At 40.8% G+C, this 20,365-nt stretch overlaps 1 protein-coding gene across 2 annotated transcripts; it reads right to left on the reverse strand.

The window, feature by feature from the left end:
* Positions 1-20,345, reverse strand: LOC5501740 (probable E3 ubiquitin-protein ligase makorin-1). Of its 2 annotated transcripts, none has more exons than XM_032370048.2 (18): positions 20,002-20,345; positions 19,841-19,873; positions 17,621-17,696; positions 16,700-16,791; positions 16,412-16,469; positions 16,081-16,164; positions 15,600-15,641; positions 10,063-10,167; positions 9,763-9,806; positions 9,425-9,504; positions 8,273-8,336; positions 7,825-7,907; positions 6,563-6,641; positions 6,216-6,258; positions 5,549-5,616; positions 5,160-5,233; positions 4,876-4,957; positions 1-725 (listed from the first exon to the last, which is right to left on the reverse strand). In XM_032370048.2, exons 1-18 carry the CDS (start codon positions 20,031-20,033, stop codon positions 572-574), a joined length of 1,293 nt encoding a protein of 430 aa, XP_032225939.2. In that variant the 5' UTR covers positions 20,034-20,345; the 3' UTR covers positions 1-571. The 2 variants fall into 2 exon arrangements, with proteins under 2 accessions (XP_032225939.2, XP_032225940.2); XM_032370049.2 differs by having other exon boundaries at positions 19,958-20,345.
* Between the last annotated feature and the right edge of the window lie 20 nt (positions 20,346-20,365).

Consider the following 20,365-nt stretch of genomic DNA (forward strand, 5'->3'; position numbering starts at 1 on the left):
TGTGTTTGATTTTCTTTATTAAATTTGAAGCTACAGCATTATTAGAGCTTGATGACAGCATAATGAGGATTTTGTGAAGATCACGAGAAGTGGGCTCCTCATTATATTAACATTATCGACTTTGTATTGAGAATTTTAAATTCTTAGCTACAACTACCCTGGTTCCAGAGCCTCGAACGTCTCTCTATTTAGTGGCCAGCGAGGTTGAGACGTTGAGGTCGTCTAAACCTCGCTGGCCACTAAATTAGACGTTCGAGGCATTGTAACCTACAACAGAATGTCCTACGAAACCTGGATGTTACGATATTCGATAGAGCGGTATCTTCAATTATTTTCGTATATTACCAATGGCATGGAAAAGTGGAGTTCACAGACAAAGCTATAGAAAATGCACATTTTTGGCGCTAGATTCAAATTCCCTTCCGTCCGCATTTTTGATCAGCCGTGGCCCGCCAATCTGTGGCATTTTGGATGAGGGCGCAACATCGTGAAAACGGCATTTTTTTTTTATCAAAGTGATCTACAGGCATTGCTAGACATTTTGATAGTTTCCAGGACTACTTCGTAGTTCTTAGAAAAGGAAGAATATATCGTCGTCTGAGTCATCCCATAACATAAGCGCCTCTAGTCGCTCCAGGAAGTCATAATCGTCGTAGTCATCGTCGGAGTCGTCGAGGTAGTCAAACATTCGATCGTTCTCTTCGGCCTCTACGAAATCCCACAGGCTGAAAAAAGAGGGAACATGTTTGGTTAAACAAATACTTCACTTTCCCCCATGTTCTGTGCATTCTTCTAGAAACTGAATGGAGCACTGCCCTGGACTCATTAATAGCGGAGCCAGCGCGGAGCGCCATAGGTATAGAAGTATGGTATAACTATGCGACTTGATTTTGTGGTCATTGCGCGGGTACCCTGTGGTGTCACTCGCCAGTCAGTCAGTCAGCCGCGCAACTCCCAGGCCTCACTCGGCCCCGTAATGGCGGCTAAATACAAGCACGGAGCAAGGAAAAAGTTCTTGTCATGCGTTGATTATTTCTTTTTGCCTCAAATTTTGTGACTTAAGGATAAAGTCAACTAGAGGAGATCTACTAACATTCATTCACGCCAATATTTATGTAAGGATATGTCTGGTTTTAGCTAGTAAATTTAATTAAGTAACAGTTCACATTAAAAAGCGAACGCAACCACAAATAAGCGACAAAAACAATGCTCGTACGACGATTTGTATTTTCTATTGAGGATATGCAAAAGACCATGGTATACATCATGGTCTCTTGGGATATGACAGTTATTGGGCTTATTGTTGTCCTTTTTGTTTGCTTTGAGAATGCGAGTACTTAACTTAGTAATCAAATTATTTGAGCATAACACCTATTATTTTGACATTCTTTGTTGTATATTTATTCTTGTTTCTGTTGAAATATTTCATAAAGGCTAACCAATATCGTGTTGCATTTGTCATATTCTGGTAAAGAAGACCGTTCTTGCCTAAATATCCTGTGCTCTTAGTCCTAAGGAGATACATATCCTTAGAAGATACAGCAACTTTTTCAACTTACAAGAGAAATTTTCCTTACCGAGGATAAAAATAAAACAAAATTCAACCCCTATTGCCAATATGTATTGTTGTTATTGTCTGCATCTTACATCTCATGTGTTTATTTATTTTTTTTTTCAAATAAGTTGTGTAAATTAGTCAGATTATAGATGTCTTGATGAAAAGATTGTTGTGAAAGAAACGTCACTCTTTTATGAACCAGGGACTACCTGAGGGCCAAGATGAATGCTAAAGACTGGAAGACATGAGAATTGAAAACCATGTCTTGAAAGATAACAGTAGGGAGTTCTTATTCACTAGTCATTTGATACCCCCACACACATGGTCCCAGGAAAGGATGGGGGATTAGACTTTAATAAAAGCCTGTTTCCAAGCTTAGAGTAAAAAACAGTCAATACCACCACCCCTCTTGATATATTCTGGTTAGTAATCTAAAACCCCACATTAACCCCTGACTTCCCCAGGACCATAAGGGAGGAACTCAAGTGACTAGGGAATCACTATGTAATTCAGCAGTACACACTCAATAGGGTTTTTTTTTTTAGAACAAGATACTTATATTATATAAAACTAAAAACAATTTTGCTTTTTAAATAATAAATCTGTAACGAAAACAGTTTTCTATTAACCTAAAGATAATGGGAAAGGGGATATTCTAGGAAAGTACTGAATATAATTATCACATTATTGCTATTATATTTTCTTTTCAAACATTTAAAGAAGAGTCATATTTCTTCCTTTTCCTTCTCCCTGTTGACTATTTTTATACAATTGATGCTCTTTGCTATTTCCCCTGTACACCAAAAATAAATTAATGAACAGATTTGATTTTTAAATTAGAAATTTTCATTTAGTACTTTCACTTATATCTTCTTTTTAGGATTTCCTTTCTAAGTCTCTTTTCCATTACATTTATTTTAAAGGTTTAGATTTATTTCATTGTAATGGTTGGATCCAGGGTTTCTAAAAACACCAAAATATAATGCATTACTGGATGTATATTTGTAGATATTAATTCCCATGGGGATGGAAAATCACCACTTAAAATGGTACATTAAAACTTCAGTATTGCACCTTATCTAAAATTGTGTCTGGCACTATATTCTATCTTTGAAATCCTGTTTCATCCATTACTTGTTCTTCGCAAGGACAAAGCTTGTCAGAATGTAGCTTTACAAATGTACATTAATGGAATTTTTATTAAGAAAAAGGGTTTTTTAGGGCAAGATACATAAACTTTATAACACTAGCAACAACCTTGTTCTTTTTCAATAATAGAATTCTGTTCACATGGCCTCTTTAGAGGCCTGTGGTGGTGAAAGGTTAAGATAAGGGGAAAGGGGAAATGTCAAGAAATGCTCAATAAAATTATTTCCATTACTGTTACATTTTTTCAACAAACCTTTCAAGTTGAGTCAATTCCCTTTATATCTCCTCTCCTGTCGACTATGTTTTAGTCAATTGATATTCTTTGCTTCCTCTCTACCCCAAACATAGATCAATGAAAGGGTTTGGGGTTTGATTTGAAATTAGAAGTTATCATTTTAGCATTTTAGTCAGTGATGCCTTAGATGTTTTTTTAGGATTTGCTTCCAAAATCAATCTGTTTTTTCTTCATTGCATTCATTTTGAAGTAGGCCACTATATGGTAAAGGGTGGTTGCACTAATATGTAATGCATGAAAGGAGATATATTTTTGGATTTTAATTTTCAGACATTTTTCTGAATATTAGGTCCAATGAAGGAGAGAATCGCCACTAAATCAATACATAAAAATTACAGTATGGCATCTAAACAGTCTAAATATATTATTTCAAATCTTTGGAATGCTGTTACATTCATGACATATTCTGCACAAGGGCAAAGCTTGTCGGAGTATTGTTTTGATTTTAAAAAAATATTCATAATGGAACTTCTATGATGGGACATAATTACCATTAGACTCTTGACAACCTTGACAGCTATATTCACACCAGGAATTGTGTTTGTTAACTTTGATGTACTGAATAATTTAAATTATTAAATAAGGCCTGGATCCATTTGGTTGGTACAATAAGTAAATCTCAGTAAAGAGCAGGATCCTAGATCCCCCAAAAATAACTCAATCACCAGTCAACACAGAAGGTGTTCAATGCTGGCTTCGCTTTTTGGCAGTGCCTAAATCTATATATTACGGACACAAAGAAAACACATACTATAGTGGTTTGAATAAGAGCCAGGGGAACTTATTTAATCTTTCAGGTCTTTGGAGGGGCGCTTATTGGGGAGGGGGCGCTTATTGGGGAGGGGGTGCTTATTGGGGAGGGGGGTGCTTATTGGGGAGGGGGCGCTTATTGGGGAGGGTGCGCTTATTGGGGAGGGGGTGCTTATTGGGGAGGGGGTGCTTATTGGGGAGGGGGTGCTTATTGGGGAGGGGGCGCTTCTTGGGGAGGGGGTGCTTGTTGGGGAGGGGGTGCTTCTTGGGGAGGGGGCGCTTCTTGGGGAGGGGGCGCTTATTGGGGAGGGGGCGCTTATTGGGGAGGGGGCGCTTATTGGGGAGGGGGCGCTTATTGGGGAGGGGGCGCTTATTGGGGAGGGGGTGCTTATTGGGGAGGGGGCGCTTATTGGGGAGGGGGCGCTTATTGGGGAGGGGGCTCTTATTGGGGAGGGAGCGCTTATCGGGGAGGGGGCGCTTATTGGGGAGGGGGCGCTTATTGGGGAGGGGGCGCTTATTGGGGAGGGGGTGCTTATTGGGGAGGGGGTGCTTATTGGGGAGGGGGTGCTTATTGGGGAGGGGGTGCTTATTGGGGAGGGGGCGCTTATTGGGGAGGGGGCGCTTGTTGGGGAGGGGTGCTTATTGGGGAGGGGGTGCTTATTGGGGAGGGGGTGCTTATTGGGGAGGGGGTGCTTATTGGGGAGGGGGTGCTTATTGGGGAGGGGGTGCTTATTGGGAAGGGGGCGCTTATTGGGGAGGGGGCGCTTGTTGGGGAGGGGTGCTTATTGGGGAGGGGGTGCTTATTGGGGAGGGGGCGCTTATTGGGGAGGGGGCGCTTATTGGGGAGGGGGCGCTTGTTGGGGAGGGGTGCTTATTGGGGAGGGGGCGCTTGTTGGGGAGGAGGCGCTTATTGGGGAGGGGGCGCTCATTGGAGAGGGGGCGATTATTTTATCTCGGCGGAAAATACCAGCCTCTGAATCGATTGACAACAAAATTTTATTTTGAGGAGGGGGTAGGGGGGAGGGAGGGGCGCTTATTAGGGAGGGGGCACTTATTTAAGTGATTATGGTATGTGTAACAACTAAAGGTATCTCAGTAATAACGTCTCGTGTCTAATATGTACCTGAAGCGTTGTGCGAGCTTCACTCCATCAGCTGTGTTGAATTTTCTTGGCTTCTCAACAGCTATCGTTCCGTCAGGATAAGCTAAACAGAGACCATAGCGCCATCAATGTGTAAAAGATAAAAGATATAATGGACCCCCTGAATAAGGTAAAAAGCGATCAACCAAGGGATCCAACCTCTCTTCTCTTCCTTGTTTCTCTTCCCAGGCCCCTAGACTGCGCGATACTAAGGCTTCCCAAAACTTAAGATACCTTGTTAATGGAGCTAGTCTCTAACAACTTACCATGTTTGTAAAAGCAGCTTGATCCAAACGGACAAGTTCCCTTGCCCTCCCTAAAATATTTACACGGCTTAGCTCTGAAATGAAAGAAAGCTTATTTAAGTCAAGTTCAATTGGACTAACAACATGGTCACACCCCCCCCCCACACCACCATCCCCAGGGGATGTTTGGATAAAAGCATTGAGGATTGAAGGGATATGAGGGTAATACAATAATTTCTTCTTCTTTTTTTTTGGGGGGGGGATAGAATTCAGGTTAGGGTAGTCTTTTAGGGTGTTAAGTCTCTGCCCTTTATCGTTGGTATTAAATTTTGGGTTCTGTCAGTCCCCCTTCCCCCGTCTTGTTTACAGCTGTGTACCCCCCTTCAGCCCCCTCCGGAGCGTTTCCTTACCCTAGAGCAGATTTGTAGTCAGCAATCAGCTTATCTTTTTCCGCCTTTTCTTCAACCCAAACACCACTCTGCAGGCAGGCAAAAAGTTTATTTTTACTTTTTATGCACTATTTATAGGAACTTTAAACCTGAGATTCCTGAATAGAATCATGCTGGAAACATGAGCTCTTCAGGTATTGCTATAGAACGTAGAGTAAAAAATTTACTAAATCGTTTCCTGTCAACTGGCAAGTGAAAACAGACTAACCTGCTAGTATTGTGCCTAAAATAAGCGGGGTATGGAAATCCTTAGTCTAAACCATCTTTAATAGTCTCTTCTGTCAGCCGCCATTTTGTCATCCTAGCAAATTAACAAGTGCGAAAAAGCATCCATTTCCATCGGCGGATTTGGGGAAGCTGTTGCGATATTTTCTATTGAATTTGGTAAATAAAGAATCAAAATTTATTTTTAAATAGTTATTTCGAGAATTTTTTTTCAGATTCAATTTCTTAGACAACATAAATAAGACATTCGTATAAAAAAGCGAAAAATTTCTGTCAGCAATCATTATGGTCCCAATTCAAAAGAGCAGCGACCTCAGAAGGCTTCAGACCGTACCAACAGAGACAGTCTTTTTCTCTTCCTGTCGGACTTTGAGCATTAAAGTCGATATCAAAGCAAACTCACTGGTACAACATATCCAGACGGCGTTCGGCAAATGGGACACGCCCTGATAATAAAATAGAAGAGTACAACTGTTTAGTAACTGTTTATTTAAGAACTTTAGAAAGCAGAAAGAAGTTATTATTAATTGCTGCAGTATGCATCAATCGCCGGTGTTAAACGATCCCACATTCTCCTTCATCGATCTCTCGATTTGTTTGCGCTTATCACAGTTTAAGTATGTTGCTCCTTTTTATAAAGGCCACGGAGATGGCTGTGGAACCGACGTTGTACGAGTCCTTAATATTAAGAAAACAGAAAACGATTTGAATGGGCCACAAAATAAGTTCATTATCGCTTGCATAACATACCTTACGACCTTTTTCTCTGCGTGAGAAGCTTTCCTCCACTTTCGAATACACTCCAGGCAGAAGGCGTGGATGCAGTTTGCTGCAAACAATGCAGACGCTTATTCAAGGTAAGGCAGATTGGAACCCCGAAGTTATCAGATAATGACATGGATAGCTGGTGTAGCAAGCAGAAGTCCGCCTGGAAAGAAGGAGAAACCTTCTTTTTCCTTTGCTTTCCTTTCTGCTCTTCGCGCGGCTAGCTTGCTTTTCATTTTTACTACGCAGGCTGTTATAGACCTTAATTAGGCAGACATACTCTTTGAAACCTCAAATATTTCGATTTCGAGGGGAATTCAAGTAAAAAATCCTGAGTGTTTCAACCTTTGCAACATGGGGTACAAGGAGGATTGAGGAGGGCAAAAAAAAAAGCAAAACCGCACAAAAGTAGCAAAACTGCATCAGAGTTTTGCGTAAAAACCGGAAACCGCACCAAAAAAAATAAACTACCCAAACGGATTTTTTTTGTTAAAAGACACAAAGGCAATGGCAAACTGTGCATAGTATTTGCGACACATTGATTGAATTCGCAATCAGTAGCTACGGATAGTAAAACCAATACTTTTAGAAAGTATAGAGCGTATATAGCAGAATATATAGTATATATAGTATTAGAGAGTATACAATTCTTGGACACTCAGTGCATTTGATGCAGTTTAACACAAATTTGTTTTGTAGACCAACGTTGCTGTTAGTCCACTCCTCAGTTTAACTAACATTCAATGACATCAATGTTTATCTACGTAAAATGTGCATGAATACAAAAGCTGTTACAAACGGTGTGCGCGCTTTATGCGCGTGCCGTTTAAATCGCCTAATAGTTACCGCATTAGACCCCGTCCCCACGTATCCGTTTTCGTTTGAAAACGCAACCTTTTTGATATGGATACGGGTATCGTCCACACGTAAACGCGAAAACGATGACCGAAAACGGAACAATTTGAAAACGATCTTCAGAGTGGAACAATTTGAAAATGATACCCTTTCGGTGCCGTGGGGACGGACGAAAACGGAACCTTTCGAAAACGATGGCTTGATAACTCAGGTCCAGGCCACTTGGCGCCCAAGTACGCATGCGCTGTAGAACTTGTTATCGTTTTCGTATCGCTTTTGCGTTTTCATGGGGACGGGTCGTATCTTTTTTGAAAACGGAACAAAAGGGTTGCGTTTTCATATGAAAACGGATACGTGGGGACAGGGTCTTAGAGAGTATATAGCAGACTTACGCAGAATGCCAAAACGACGCTCGCTCTGTTTGGGTTTTGACATGACGACATCGAGACAGACAGCACAAGTGACATTCTCACTCCTTGAAAGAGAAAAAAAGGTTTGAGCCAGTTAAAGTCGTGTTTACATGGCAAAAACAAGTAATGTTTACATAGTAAGGATCACTGTTGTCGTACTAAGCCAGTCTATGTCAAAAGTTGGCAAGTAGAGTATACACTCAAATGTTACGGTCAGATGATGGCACAAAACAAATGGCGCTTCCAGCTGTAAGTGCCCTTGCTCATTTTCATTCAGAAAAGCCGAGGCCGCGTACCACATCTACCAGAATGCAGCGTGTGCGTATGTATAGTTTGTTTGACAAATCTACCACAGTAACCGACATGCCGTGCTCGCGTGCATTTTAGCTGGGATGGCCTTTTCATAGCAGTTATTTTATCTATTTGTTACCTCTGGATAGCAAATGAATGTTCCATGTCTTTCTCGTGACTCTCCAGGCACTCCCGTCTGTGTTCTGCAAGGTTAAAGTGCACCTACTTAATATCAAACAACACTTCGGGCCAAAAAATAAGCAGTGCGTGTGTTTGCAAAACTACAAATGTCCAATTGGCAAAAATATAAAGCGCCTTTCAAACGATCATGATCGATGATAGTTACAATTATCACGCACACTATCATCAACCATCATAGAGACCCCGTCCCCACGTATCCGTTTACGTTTGAAAACGCAACCTTTTTGTTACGGATACGGGTATCGCCCGCACGGAAACACGAAAACGATGACCGAAAGCGGAACGATTTGAAAACGATCTTCAGAGTGGAACAATTTGAAAACGATACCCCTTTGGTGCTGTGGGGACGGACGAAGAACGGAACCTTTCGAAAACGATGGCGTGATAGCTCAGGTCCAGTCCACTTGGCGCGCGAGTACGCATGCGCTGTAGAACTTGTTATCGTTTTCTTATCGTTTTCTGCGTTTTCGTGGGGATGGGTCGTATCAAAATGAAAATGCTTCGTATGGACGCGGGTCTTTTTGAAAACGGAACAAAAAGGTTGCGTTTTCAAACGAAAACGGATACGTGGGGACAGGGTCAGAGTTTGAGCATGCATAATCTGGGCATGGTAATGACGATGGTTGCTGGTCAGCTGCTTTATCCTTTACTGTTACAGTACTTGAACTGTTCAGTCATCTCTCATCAACAATTTCCAACTAGTAAACCGCTTTCTGACTTCCATCATTCGGTACATTTTGATTGGTAATCACCTTAGGGAGAGATGGTTATGTATTGAAACGATTTGAGTGTCGGCAAATAAAATCGCTTCAAGGATTTTCAATGACGAAAACATGAAGGCGATTTAGCATGTGGAAATCAAGAGTTCGCAGAATATTAAAAACTACATTTAGCTCTTCCCAATCAAAATAAGAAAGTGTAAATCACGTTTAAAATGCATATGGTCGCCAAACGAACACTTATATCTAGTCAGAACGCTTGCATGATAGTTAACGAGAACGCAGACCAAAACATTAGCCAAGTAGACGCGAAATAGGTACCCTTGATAAAGGAAAAGATAATAACAACAGCTTGGGCTGCAATTACTCACCCTTTTGCTGATTTTCATCATTCGGGTGCATGCAAGCCTCTCCACACATATCACACTTGAGCAGGTGGATGTAGGGGCATCTGGAAATGAAGAGGGAATCCAAACTCCGCATTGCAGGCAGTCATAATCTAATTTATCTCAAGCACAATATTTTGCAAAGGTTTAAACTGGAAGATTTTGAGTTAAAACACGCGAGACACAGTGTCTGAGCTTAACTTTGGAGTTTTGAGTTATTGTCATGGCAAACCTTATTGATATTGAGGTTATTGGTTATAAGGCTTAACTATGTTGAGGTTGTGTACTGTGACTGTTATTACAAAGTTCCAATAAACACTTACGCTGATTCATTGCTGCATAGCTCTGCTGTGATATAGGGGCATAGCTGTAAAAAGATGTCACACACAGCTGCTTTTCTAAGTCTTGTTTAGAATGACACAACATTAATAAAGACTGTTGGTAAAAGTGTGCTTTGACAGATTATTTAGCTAAACTTTAGAGTAACCTGCCACATTGGTTCCACTGTGTCTCTTTCTTTAGAGAATGAGTATTACAGATGATTATTTGTATAACGAACATGACTGGGTATTTTTAAGTTGCTCCAAGCCCAACTGCAAAGTAAAGTGTTGATATCTACTCACTGTTTCCGCAGCCTCTTCAACAGTGAATCCATCATTGGCTGCTATCTCCACATTTGTCATTGCTGCCTCAGAGTATGACAGTGGCTTAAAGCATGCTCCCTCAGCCTGGAAAAACATCACGGATGGCATCAGATGGAGGAATAGTCATCTCAATTCAAACCACAAGAGTGGTGTGATAGCTCAGTGGTAAAGGCTTCACTTCTCAAGCAAGAGGACCAGGATACGAACCCAGGTCAAGTCAACTGGGATTTTTTCAGAGGTGTAAAAAACCTGGCTCTCTGCATTGGGTACTGTGGCTCGGATGACTACGTTAAATGGCGGTCGCATTTTGCAAAAAACCTAGCTAACCAAAATGTAATTGTGGGACGTTAAAGAACCACTTACTTGGCTGCATAACCAAAAGGGGCATTAACATACTAACACTCTCTTATCCATGTAAACTGCGTGGCAGCACAGTGCAAATTATATAGCAGTCCGAATAAGACCCTCCTGTGTAATGTAACAGAGTAATTCAGCCTATGGCTGCAATTCTTGATTCAGTCGGCCCAGCTTCCCTTCCCTTCCTTTCCTTTCCAACTTGCAGAATGAAAAATATCTTGATTCATGAAGCAATCATAATGTAGAGTGATTCGCAAAATATAATGTGGGATGTGTTATAATATTGTTTGTTTTGGGCCCCCTGTGGCCCCTTATTTGTCTTATGGGCCCCCCGAGGACAGGGCTCCTCGTTGTCTTATGTTGTAGTTTTTCACTCGGTAGATTTGATTTTGTAGAGCTTTATTGTGCAAAAAACAACCGAATTTTGAAGTAAACACCTTTTATTACATGGTGTCAGAAGTGGTTAACCACTGGAGAATATTAATTGTTAAAGAAAAGTCGACAAAACAAGGAAACGATGGCCGAAAGTGGGGAAATGTATCATCGAGCTCCGGGACCTTTGGTGTTGGATGCGAATGCATCAGAAAATTGGAGAAAGTTCCTAATGCAGTTCGAAATTTACTTGGTTGCAAAAGGAAAGGACGACAAGGGAGATAAGTTAAAAGTTAATTTGTTACTTAACTGTGCTGGACCGAGTGCAATTGAAGAGTATAGCCACTTTGTGTATACTGCAGGCGAGAGTAATGAATCTTATGGTGATGTGTGCCGAAAGTTCCATGAACTTTGTCGAGGAGCTAAGAATGTCATTTATGAGCGACTGCTTTTCAATCTTAGAAACCAAAAGGAGGGTGAACGAATTGACAACTTTGTTAGTGAGCTAAAACGGCTTTCATTAAACTGTGACTTTGGAGCACTTAGAGATTCATTGATACGAGACCGTATTGTGGGGGGAGTAACCAGCGATGAATTGCGAGGGGAGTTGTTGAAAAAGCCAGACCTTACCCTACAAACCGCGCATGATTACTGCAGAACTTATGAGGCGACTGAGCTGCAGAAGTATAAGTTTGTTCCACAGACAGTAGTCCCAAGTAAAACAGTGTCTGTGCAACCAGTCCAAGTTAAGAAAGAACAGCCGTCTTGTAAGTTCTGTGGATATCGCCATTCATTTGCACACCCAACACGATGCCCAGCTTTTAAAAGGAATTGCAAGATTTGTAGCAAAACAGGCCATTTTGCAAAGATGTGTAAAAACAAACAGAAAAAAGATCCAGAAGTGCATGTGGTGGAACAGGAGTATGACTCAAGTGACAGCAACGAAACCCACACATACTTTGGATCCATTGAAGTCGGAAGCGTGTTACAGAACCAGCAACCCAAAAAGAGCCTGATAAAAGTCATGATAGCAGGAAAAGAGGTCAAACTGAAAGCAGACACGGGTGCGGAGGCTACTGTCATCCCCTACAACTTGTACAAGAGCATCACCAACAAGCCGTTGAAACGTTTACACCAGCCTTTGAAGGGCTGGCTTGCGACTAAGCCCATCTACCCTAAAGGATGTGTCCGCCTTCCAACACAGTACAAAGATCGAAAGATAGATCTGTTATATCTTGTAGTTGATGGAGAGTTCACCCCACTACTAAGTTGTGAGGCTTGCCTTGATCTTGAAGTCCTACAGTTCATGGATCTCACATTGCTAGATTCACCATCAGCACAAACATCAAACATCGACTTGTCCAGAGAACAAAGCAAAAGTACCACAACCCTCACAAGTGACCCTGTTCTGAAAGATTACCTTGATTGCTTCAGTAACAAACCAGGAATGTTACCCAACAAAGTACACCTAGAGGTAGACTCTGCAGTAACTCCAGTTATACACGCACCCAGAAAGATCCCAGTATCCATGTTAGACCCAACTCAACAGAAGCTGAGAGAGATGGAAGAAGATGGGATCATTGTTAAAGAAGAAGAACATACCCCTTGGGTCTCTTCGATGTTAGTAATCGATAAACGAAAAGGCAAAGAAAAGAAAAGCCCACCAACCAAAGACAACATCAGAATATGTATAGACCCACGTGACCTCAATAGAGCCCTCAAGAGACCCCATTATCCGATGGCCACTGTGGAACAGGTTGCCAACAAACTCACCGGTGCTGAAATATTCTCAACGTTGGATGCATGCAGCGGTTTTTGGCAACTACCAGTAGACGAAGAAAGCTCGAAGCTCCTGACTTTCAATACCCCCTGGGGTCGATACAGATTCCTGCGGCTCCCATTCGGCATAAGTTCCGCTCCCGAGATTTACCAACGAGAGATGGACCGACTCTTCGCAGGAGTACCAGTAGAAATAATCGTTGACGACTTTTTGATACATGGTGGAAATCAATGTGAGCTAGATGACAAGATGATTGCAGTATTGAAGAGGAGCCGTGAGATAGGTCTAAAGTTCAATCCACGTAAAGCCAAACTTCGAGTTCCTGAAGTCAGCTACGTTGGACACCTATTTACTGCAGACGGTTTAAAGCCTGATCCTGAAAAGGTAAGAGCTATCAACGAGATGCCTGCCCCGACCGATAAAGATGGCATACTACGTTTCCTAGGAACTGTAAACTATCTGGATAAATTTATTGAACATAAAGCTGATCTCCAGGGCCCTATCTCGCAGCTAACAAGGAATGATACCGCATTCGTATGGGAGACACCTCAACAGCATGCATTTGACAAGCTCAAAGCAGTCATTACCTCAGCGCCAGTTTTAGCCTATTTTGACAACACCAAAGAGACAGTGCTTAATGTTGATGCAAGTGGCACGGGATTAGGTGCTGTGATTCTGCAGGACGAAAGACCTGTAGCATTTGGCTCAAAAACACTATCACCTGCTGAGACAAGGTATGCCAACATCGAGCGAGAGCTTCTGGCAATTGTCTGGGGAACTGAAAAGTTCCATACTTATGTTTATGGACGTCGTGTTGTAGTTGAAACCGACCACAAACCACTAGAAGCCATCTTCAAAAAGCCCTTGAATGAAGCACCACCGAGATTGCAGAGGATGTTGTTAAAGCTGACAAAGTATGACCTTGATGTTCGTTATGTGCCAGGAAAGAAACAATTCATCTCAGATTGCTTAAGCAGAGCCCCAGTTAGTGACACTAAACCAGTTAGTGAACCAGAAGAGATGATTGGAATCAACTTAATTGACAGTCTTGGTGTAGATTCAAGCACTTTGCAAAAATTCAAGGAAGCATCAAACTGCGATGTTACCTCTCAAGTGGTCATGGAATATGTCGTTAAAGGTTGGCCAGCAGAAAAACATCAACTTGATGAGCTAGCGAGAGAATACTGGAGTTTTAGAGAGGAACTTAGCGTAGAAGATGGTTTGTTATTCAAAGCAGACAGAATCATTGTCCCGAGATCGTTGAGGGCAGAGGTGCTAGAAGAAATTCATGGCGCACACATGGGTGAGAACAAAAGTCTCAGTTTTGCAAGAGAATATGTTTTCTGGCCCTCAATGACTGCACAGATCAAAGACAAGATTAGTTCCTGCTCCATATGTAATGACTTCCGAAACCAACAGCCAAGAGAGACCCTACTACCACGTGAGGTTCCTGGATTGCCTTGGCAAGTGATCAGTACTGACATCTTTGAATATGCCGGACATTCCTATTTGCTTGTTACCGATTTGTATTCAAAGTACTTTGAGATTGAGTTGTTGCGCCAAACCACTGCTAATTGTGTTATCAATAACTTAAAGAAGATTTTTGCAAGGTTTGGGATCCCGGTGGAAGTTCTGAGCGACAATGGCTCCCAGTACAGTAACACTAGAAACCTTTTTAATAGTTCACATGAGTTCAAAAAGTTTGCAGATGAGTGGGGTTTCCGTCACACCACAAGCTCTCCAGAGTATCCACAATCAAATGGAGCTGCCGAGAAAGCAGTTCAGACCGCAAAACGGATTTTAAAGAAAGCGGCTGCTGACAACAAAGATCCTTTTGAAGGATTACTCAAATACAGGAATACACCCTTTGATGACTTAGGTGTGTCTCCAGCTCAGCTGCTAATGAGTAGGAGAACACGTACCCAACTACCGACTCATCGACGTTTGCTACTGCCTCAGCCTGTTGACCCAAATCAAGTTGTGAAGACATTGAAACATCGTCAGAGTGTTTCAAAAAAGTATTATGATAGTCATAGTCATGATCTCCCTCCTTTACAAGTTGGAGATAAGGTGCGTATCCGTCCAAACCGGGAGGCTGAGTGGAGGAAAGCAGAAGTATTGCCCCGATCGTACTTATTAGGAGATGAGCGTGGGCGTGTCTTCAGGAGAAATCGACGACAAATCATTTCAACACCTAATGATCAATCGATGAGCACAAGTCCTTTTGTTATACCAGCCATTCCTCAACTACCACCAGAAAGTACCAACAACCCCACACAGTTAAGCAATAATGTGACAGCATCGCCTACACCACCAAAGTCTTCTGAGAGGCAACACGAGACGACACCGATGAGCACAGCATCTGGCAGGGTTATCAAAAAACCACAAAGACTTATTGAACATTGTTAAGAACATTTATTGAACACTTAACCTAACGCTTTGTTGAGAAGGGAGATGTTATAATATTGTTTGTTTTGGGCCCCCTGTGGCCCCTTATTTGTCTTATGGGCCCCCCGAGGACAGGGCTCCTCGTTGTCTTATGTTGTAGTTTTTCACTCGGTAGATTTGATTTTGTAGAGCTTTATTGTGCAAAAAACAACCGAATTTTGAAGTAAACACCTTTTTACAGGATGAATAAGTGAATACGAACCTCACAGGAGCGATTGCAAAAAAACTACAATAGGACAGATTTTTTTCACATATTGTTTTGCCTTCTGATAGTTCAAGAATAAAACTGTTTGAATAATTCCTTGAGGAAATAGGCACAAAAAGGGCTCAGAAGAAGGGTGGGATATTTTTTTTCAGTGGAATATTCTAACATTTGTCTCCACACAGACGAATATCATTATTTAATAGAAAGTAGAATAGTAGACAACAGGCAGCAGTCATTACTCAAAAAAGTATTCTTACAAATATCAGTCATCAAAGTTATTACTCAGGGAAATACCTGATATCAGACAGAAAAATAGACGTCATAAAGGAGATGTGAGTTATTGAAAGTACTCACTTGGGTTAAGGTCATGCCAGCAGTGCCTTGATACATCTGACCCTAAAACAAAGCAAGTCAGGGCTATAAAAACCATACCTGTCAACCTCCGAAAATCTCAAAGCTTGATCATTTTTGGGGGGAGGGGTGGGGTATATAGATTTTTTTTGGGGGGGTGTGTGTTTAACCTTGCAGGTGTTTGCCGTATAGAAAGCCCTCACACACAAATCCACTTTATAGATCTCACGAGGTTGTTAGATAAATTGTGCTAGGCAAGGGAATTATTGTTTCAAATATTTTAATAGAAAAAGGGAAAATTATGATTTTCTATAAAAAAATTTTTGGAAGCGATAAAAACAGCTAAAAAGCGGGAGATTTGGTCTCTACACGGGAGAGCGGGTCCAAAATCTTGAGAATCCCACCTAATGCGGGAGAGTTGACAGGTATGAAAAACAGACAGATGGACAGAAAGGCAGATGGATCTACATTTAATTTAACTAACTGGAATGAACTCAGGAGCCTCTGCCCAGTTCTTTGGGGGACTGGTTCTGCTACTTCCAGCCTTGGGCTTGCCGAGGGTGACCATCTTGAAAAGGAATAAAAAAAATAAGCAGTAAAGGTAAACAGCAACAACAACAGCAACAAAATAATTACCAGATTATGACAATAAATTAAAGTGTACGTTTTGTGATGTGTTGTAATCTTTCACTCTCAGACTGCGTGATTTATTGGACTATTTTATACTGTAACAACAGTAACCAAATAACAACAAAAGACTAGTATTTAGACTAGTCTCCCTGTTTGTACTTATTAAGACTAGTATAGTATTGTACCTTTAACTCTTGCTTGTCGTTATTTGACTTTAGGGTCACAGGCTTTGGAGCAGAGAATCTGAATGACATAAAGGTAAAATGCTGATGGTACCTCTAGATACATTTAAACCTCATCAATAGAACACCATTGATTATAATACCATGGTTTGTCACTGCCACTTTGTTTGTGATACCTAACACCCTATAAAGACTAGATCTTGATAATGACAACCCCTAGATCTTCAGATTGTGTCAAAAAAGAAGGTCTATTTTTACTAAATTCTATAAAGAGAAGTTGACTGCATTAACCTTGTGTGTTGTTCAGATCCTGTGGGCTTTACATGATCATATCTACAAGCTTTGCCATATGAGCATGTTCCTTTTAGGTAATACTTGCAGGCCTGTCAGTGGAACAACCAAATTTGTGTTACAAATGAATATTACAAATATATCACATGTTTACATATGTAGTATTATACTGTACTTTTTTGCAATCTTTCCAGGGATACAGTATGTGGTAACATGCTTGGTGTTGCAGAGCCTAAAACTGCCCTTATCTGGATGAATTTAAAGACGCATTGTCACCAGTTTACTTCCAGAGGTCATATGGAAACCTCAACCGTTAAAAGACAAAAGAATCTATTAAAATCCGAGTTATTAAACAGGCCATCCGCTCTAAATTATCAATCACATCCTCAAAGAAACTTCCAATATACACACTGCTTTCAAAATTTTGAAATATTGTTCACGTTTTCATGTTAAAATCATCGGATATTGTTACGTAATCGACCGGAAGTAAACTGGTGACAATGCGGCTTTAAATGAGCAGTTCCAGATATGGATTTAATTTGTGTATTATAAAATGGAGATGAGAGTTGATGGGTTAGGGAGAGAGACTGTTTCACCATACACTTCCATGCAATCTCACTTATTTACTTTCACTTTGGACATGTTCAAATTCGACAGAGCTTGGAACTCTCAACTTTGCTTTAGAAAAAAAATCTTGAGAAAATACTGTGAATGTATCAAAAGTACCAGGATAGCTAATACCAATACCAAGATAGAGAATAAAGTAAATGCATATGGATATTTTCAACAAAATAAGGCTTGAGAAAAGGTTCAAAATCAGATCAACTCTCATCTCCGTCTGATTGAGGCTTTAGTTTTGCAAATATTGCAGAGGAATAGCATGTCCAAATTTCATATTGACAGATAATAGCTTCTACTTACCATGGATTGCTTGTCTTTGAGGTCATGAGAAAAGTGACACAAGGAGCCAGCCGTACATGCACCATGCAAAAAATACCTGGAAATATCAAATTAAAGAAGGCGAAACACTTGCAGCAGTACAAGTATTTTATCTCCCTAGCTTGCTGCCCCTACACTGAGCCTTCGCTGCCTTGTTTGTAACTTGCCCGTTGCTTGCTGCAGCTTGCCATTAGGTTGTATACCACCTATGCCAACTATTTTATCTTCTTATAATTTTCCTTTTGATATGGTTCTATTTGCACAACCATAAAACTGCCCATGGTTGGATTAACTTGCTAGTGGCAATTAACTGAATTAAATATGCTGATATAACAGCTACGTAGTTGCAGGTGCCATAATTTGATGTATTTGTAGTGAGGTCTTTATATCCTCAAACAGATATCGTAAATGATCTAATAAACGCCTGGGGTGTTTATTAAATCTCAATGATCCAAGGCGTTCAATAGATAGAAGGCGTTTATTAGAAACAGGCTTTCTTTACAAACTATGAAATTATAACAATTATAATAAAAAAAGTGCAGTGGGTTTCAGTCTCAGTCCAGGGTTCAATATAATTTGTTTTGTGGATTTTGGTTGGGAAAAAAAGCCTGCATACTAAAAATATGAGAAGGGGATACAGAAAAAAGAGCCGGCAAAGACTAAAAAACAGCAGGCCACTAATTTGAACCCTGCAGTCAGGATCATGGTAAATTCTAGCCTGTGTAACAAGCATTTTTTGGCATAAAGCAAGTCTCACCAAGTAGAAGCCAAACTCAGAAAAATTAAATTTAATTTATATTACCAAAATGTCTATGTTGTTTGTTAAGTTAGGAGGGAGGGTAGAGGGGGGGGGCATTTATTAGAGAGGGGAATTCATTTCACACTTGTAAGGTAAGGGGGGGGGGGGCGTTTATTAGATAGGGGGTGTTCTTTAAGGTTGGTTCTCACTTAGACATAAGCGCAAGCGGGATGCACGTAATTTTCCGATTCTCACTAGAACAAAAGCGCAAGCGGAAACGCAAGAGAACGCAACTGCTTTATTTGCGCTAATGTTTGACCGATTCACACTTATGTTGCACTTCTGTTTAGCTTACGCTTGCGTCCTAGTGAGAACCAACCTTTAGATAGGGGGGGGGGTCTACAAAACAAAGACCTAAAACCTAATACCTAAAGCTACGACCCCAAAAGCTACGATCCCCCTAAAATTTCAGTTATTATTTAGTCTACCTTGTTTCCCAAATGGCTACACAGCGCGAAAGTTATGAAAGGTAATTCAACTAATTTTGTTGTGCTTTTCATTGAGGAAATATTCTCATGTGCGCGCCAATGAACTATTTTAAAAGGGAATTATAATTTCCAAATGTTATGAATAGATTGGCTAAATAGTTATTGAAATCCTTGTTTTGTCGATGTCTGTAGACAACTTGCACCCCAAAAATTGCTGTGGCATCGACATTTTTCGAAAGAAAGATAAAGAACAAGTAAATAAAGTCTCCTTAGAAAAACTTCTAATAATTTCGCAAAGCTGTTTATATTTTTAGGCGCACTGTGACAGCTAAATGTCAAATCATTTGATAGAGATGAAACCTGATTGGTTGGAAGGGAATCAGATAAAATGATGTAAGCCTTGATTGGCCCTTTTTTTCCGGGCAGTAGAATGGTTTTCTCTGTGATGAAAACTTTCTACAAATCGACACAAGACACAACTAGAACATGAATCATTTTCTGGGATAAAGTTAGCAGGCAATTAAGATTTTTGAAGAAACACCCGAAAAAGTTTACCGGGCGACATTCCGGGTTTCTGAGTTTATTGGCGTTTTAAGAAACGACCACCTGGAAACACAAGTGGATCACTATTTCCCAATTAAAAAAAATAAATTGAATAAGCTTATTATCTCATAAGCATCACTGATTCCACATGAAACTTCCACGCTGTGTAGCCATTTTGGGAGACAAGGTAGGCTAATAACGGCAAAATTTTAGGGGTCGTAGCTTTTGGGGTCACAGGTTTTAGGTTTTAGGTCTTCATTTTGTAGACACCCAGATAGGGGGCGTTTATTAGATCATTTACGGTAGGTGCTAAGTCGATTTTTCCCGTCCCGAATTGAACTAAATAACCAATGATGGATTGCGATGCAAATTATCGAGTAACAATGATTTCTTAAAAGCAGCAAACAATTCGTATTTCATGAAAATTGTTACCTGCATAGCGTGGTTCCAGTCTTGGATGGAATGCTGAAACGAGATTGGCTTGGGTTTTTAAATTGGTGACGGTTTTGATCAGTAATTCAAGTCGTTGGTCTTAGTGCTGAGTCGTACCTCGCGATATAGTGCTAAGGATGGACGACTGTAAAGTACACTACCTTGGAGCTTCCATTGCCTTCGGTTTTTGCATTCTTTGAGGTCCACAACGGCAATTAAAAAGTAATCGGTCAGTCGATAAAAACAGTCCACTTCATAACGAACTTCATTCACATTTCACATTAACAGCGCTTATGTATCATTTAACGCACCATCTTACACCTTAAACATATGCCGATAACTTTGAGCAGTGTGAATACTTGGGGATTAAATAAGAGTGTGCCTAGTTAAATACTAGACCAGAGCTCTTTCTTGACGAAAAAAGGAATTGTCTAGGACAATCTAACGTCCTTCTAACTTTAACACAGCGGCAAGAACAACATTTTCTGCCAGGCGCGGAAAGGTGCGCGGTTATGCAAATAAGGG

This window comes from Nematostella vectensis, chromosome 8 (genome assembly GCF_932526225.1).
Source record: "Nematostella vectensis chromosome 8, jaNemVect1.1, whole genome shotgun sequence".
In the NCBI taxonomy this organism is placed as follows: domain Eukaryota; kingdom Metazoa; phylum Cnidaria; class Anthozoa; order Actiniaria; family Edwardsiidae; genus Nematostella; species Nematostella vectensis.

Coding starts and splice junctions, on each gene's coding strand:
- LOC5501740 (XM_032370048.2), bottom strand. CDS start 20,033: ATGCAAAAACCGAAGGCAATGGAAGCTCCAAG. Junction 16,165..16,411: donor ACGACAAGCAAGAGTTAAAG/GTACAATACTAT, acceptor TTCCTTTTCAAG/ATGGTCACCCTCGGCAAGCC. Junction 7,908..8,272: donor CATTCATTTGCTATCCAGAG/GTAACAAATAGA, acceptor TTCTCTTTCAAG/GAGTGAGAATGTCACTTGTG.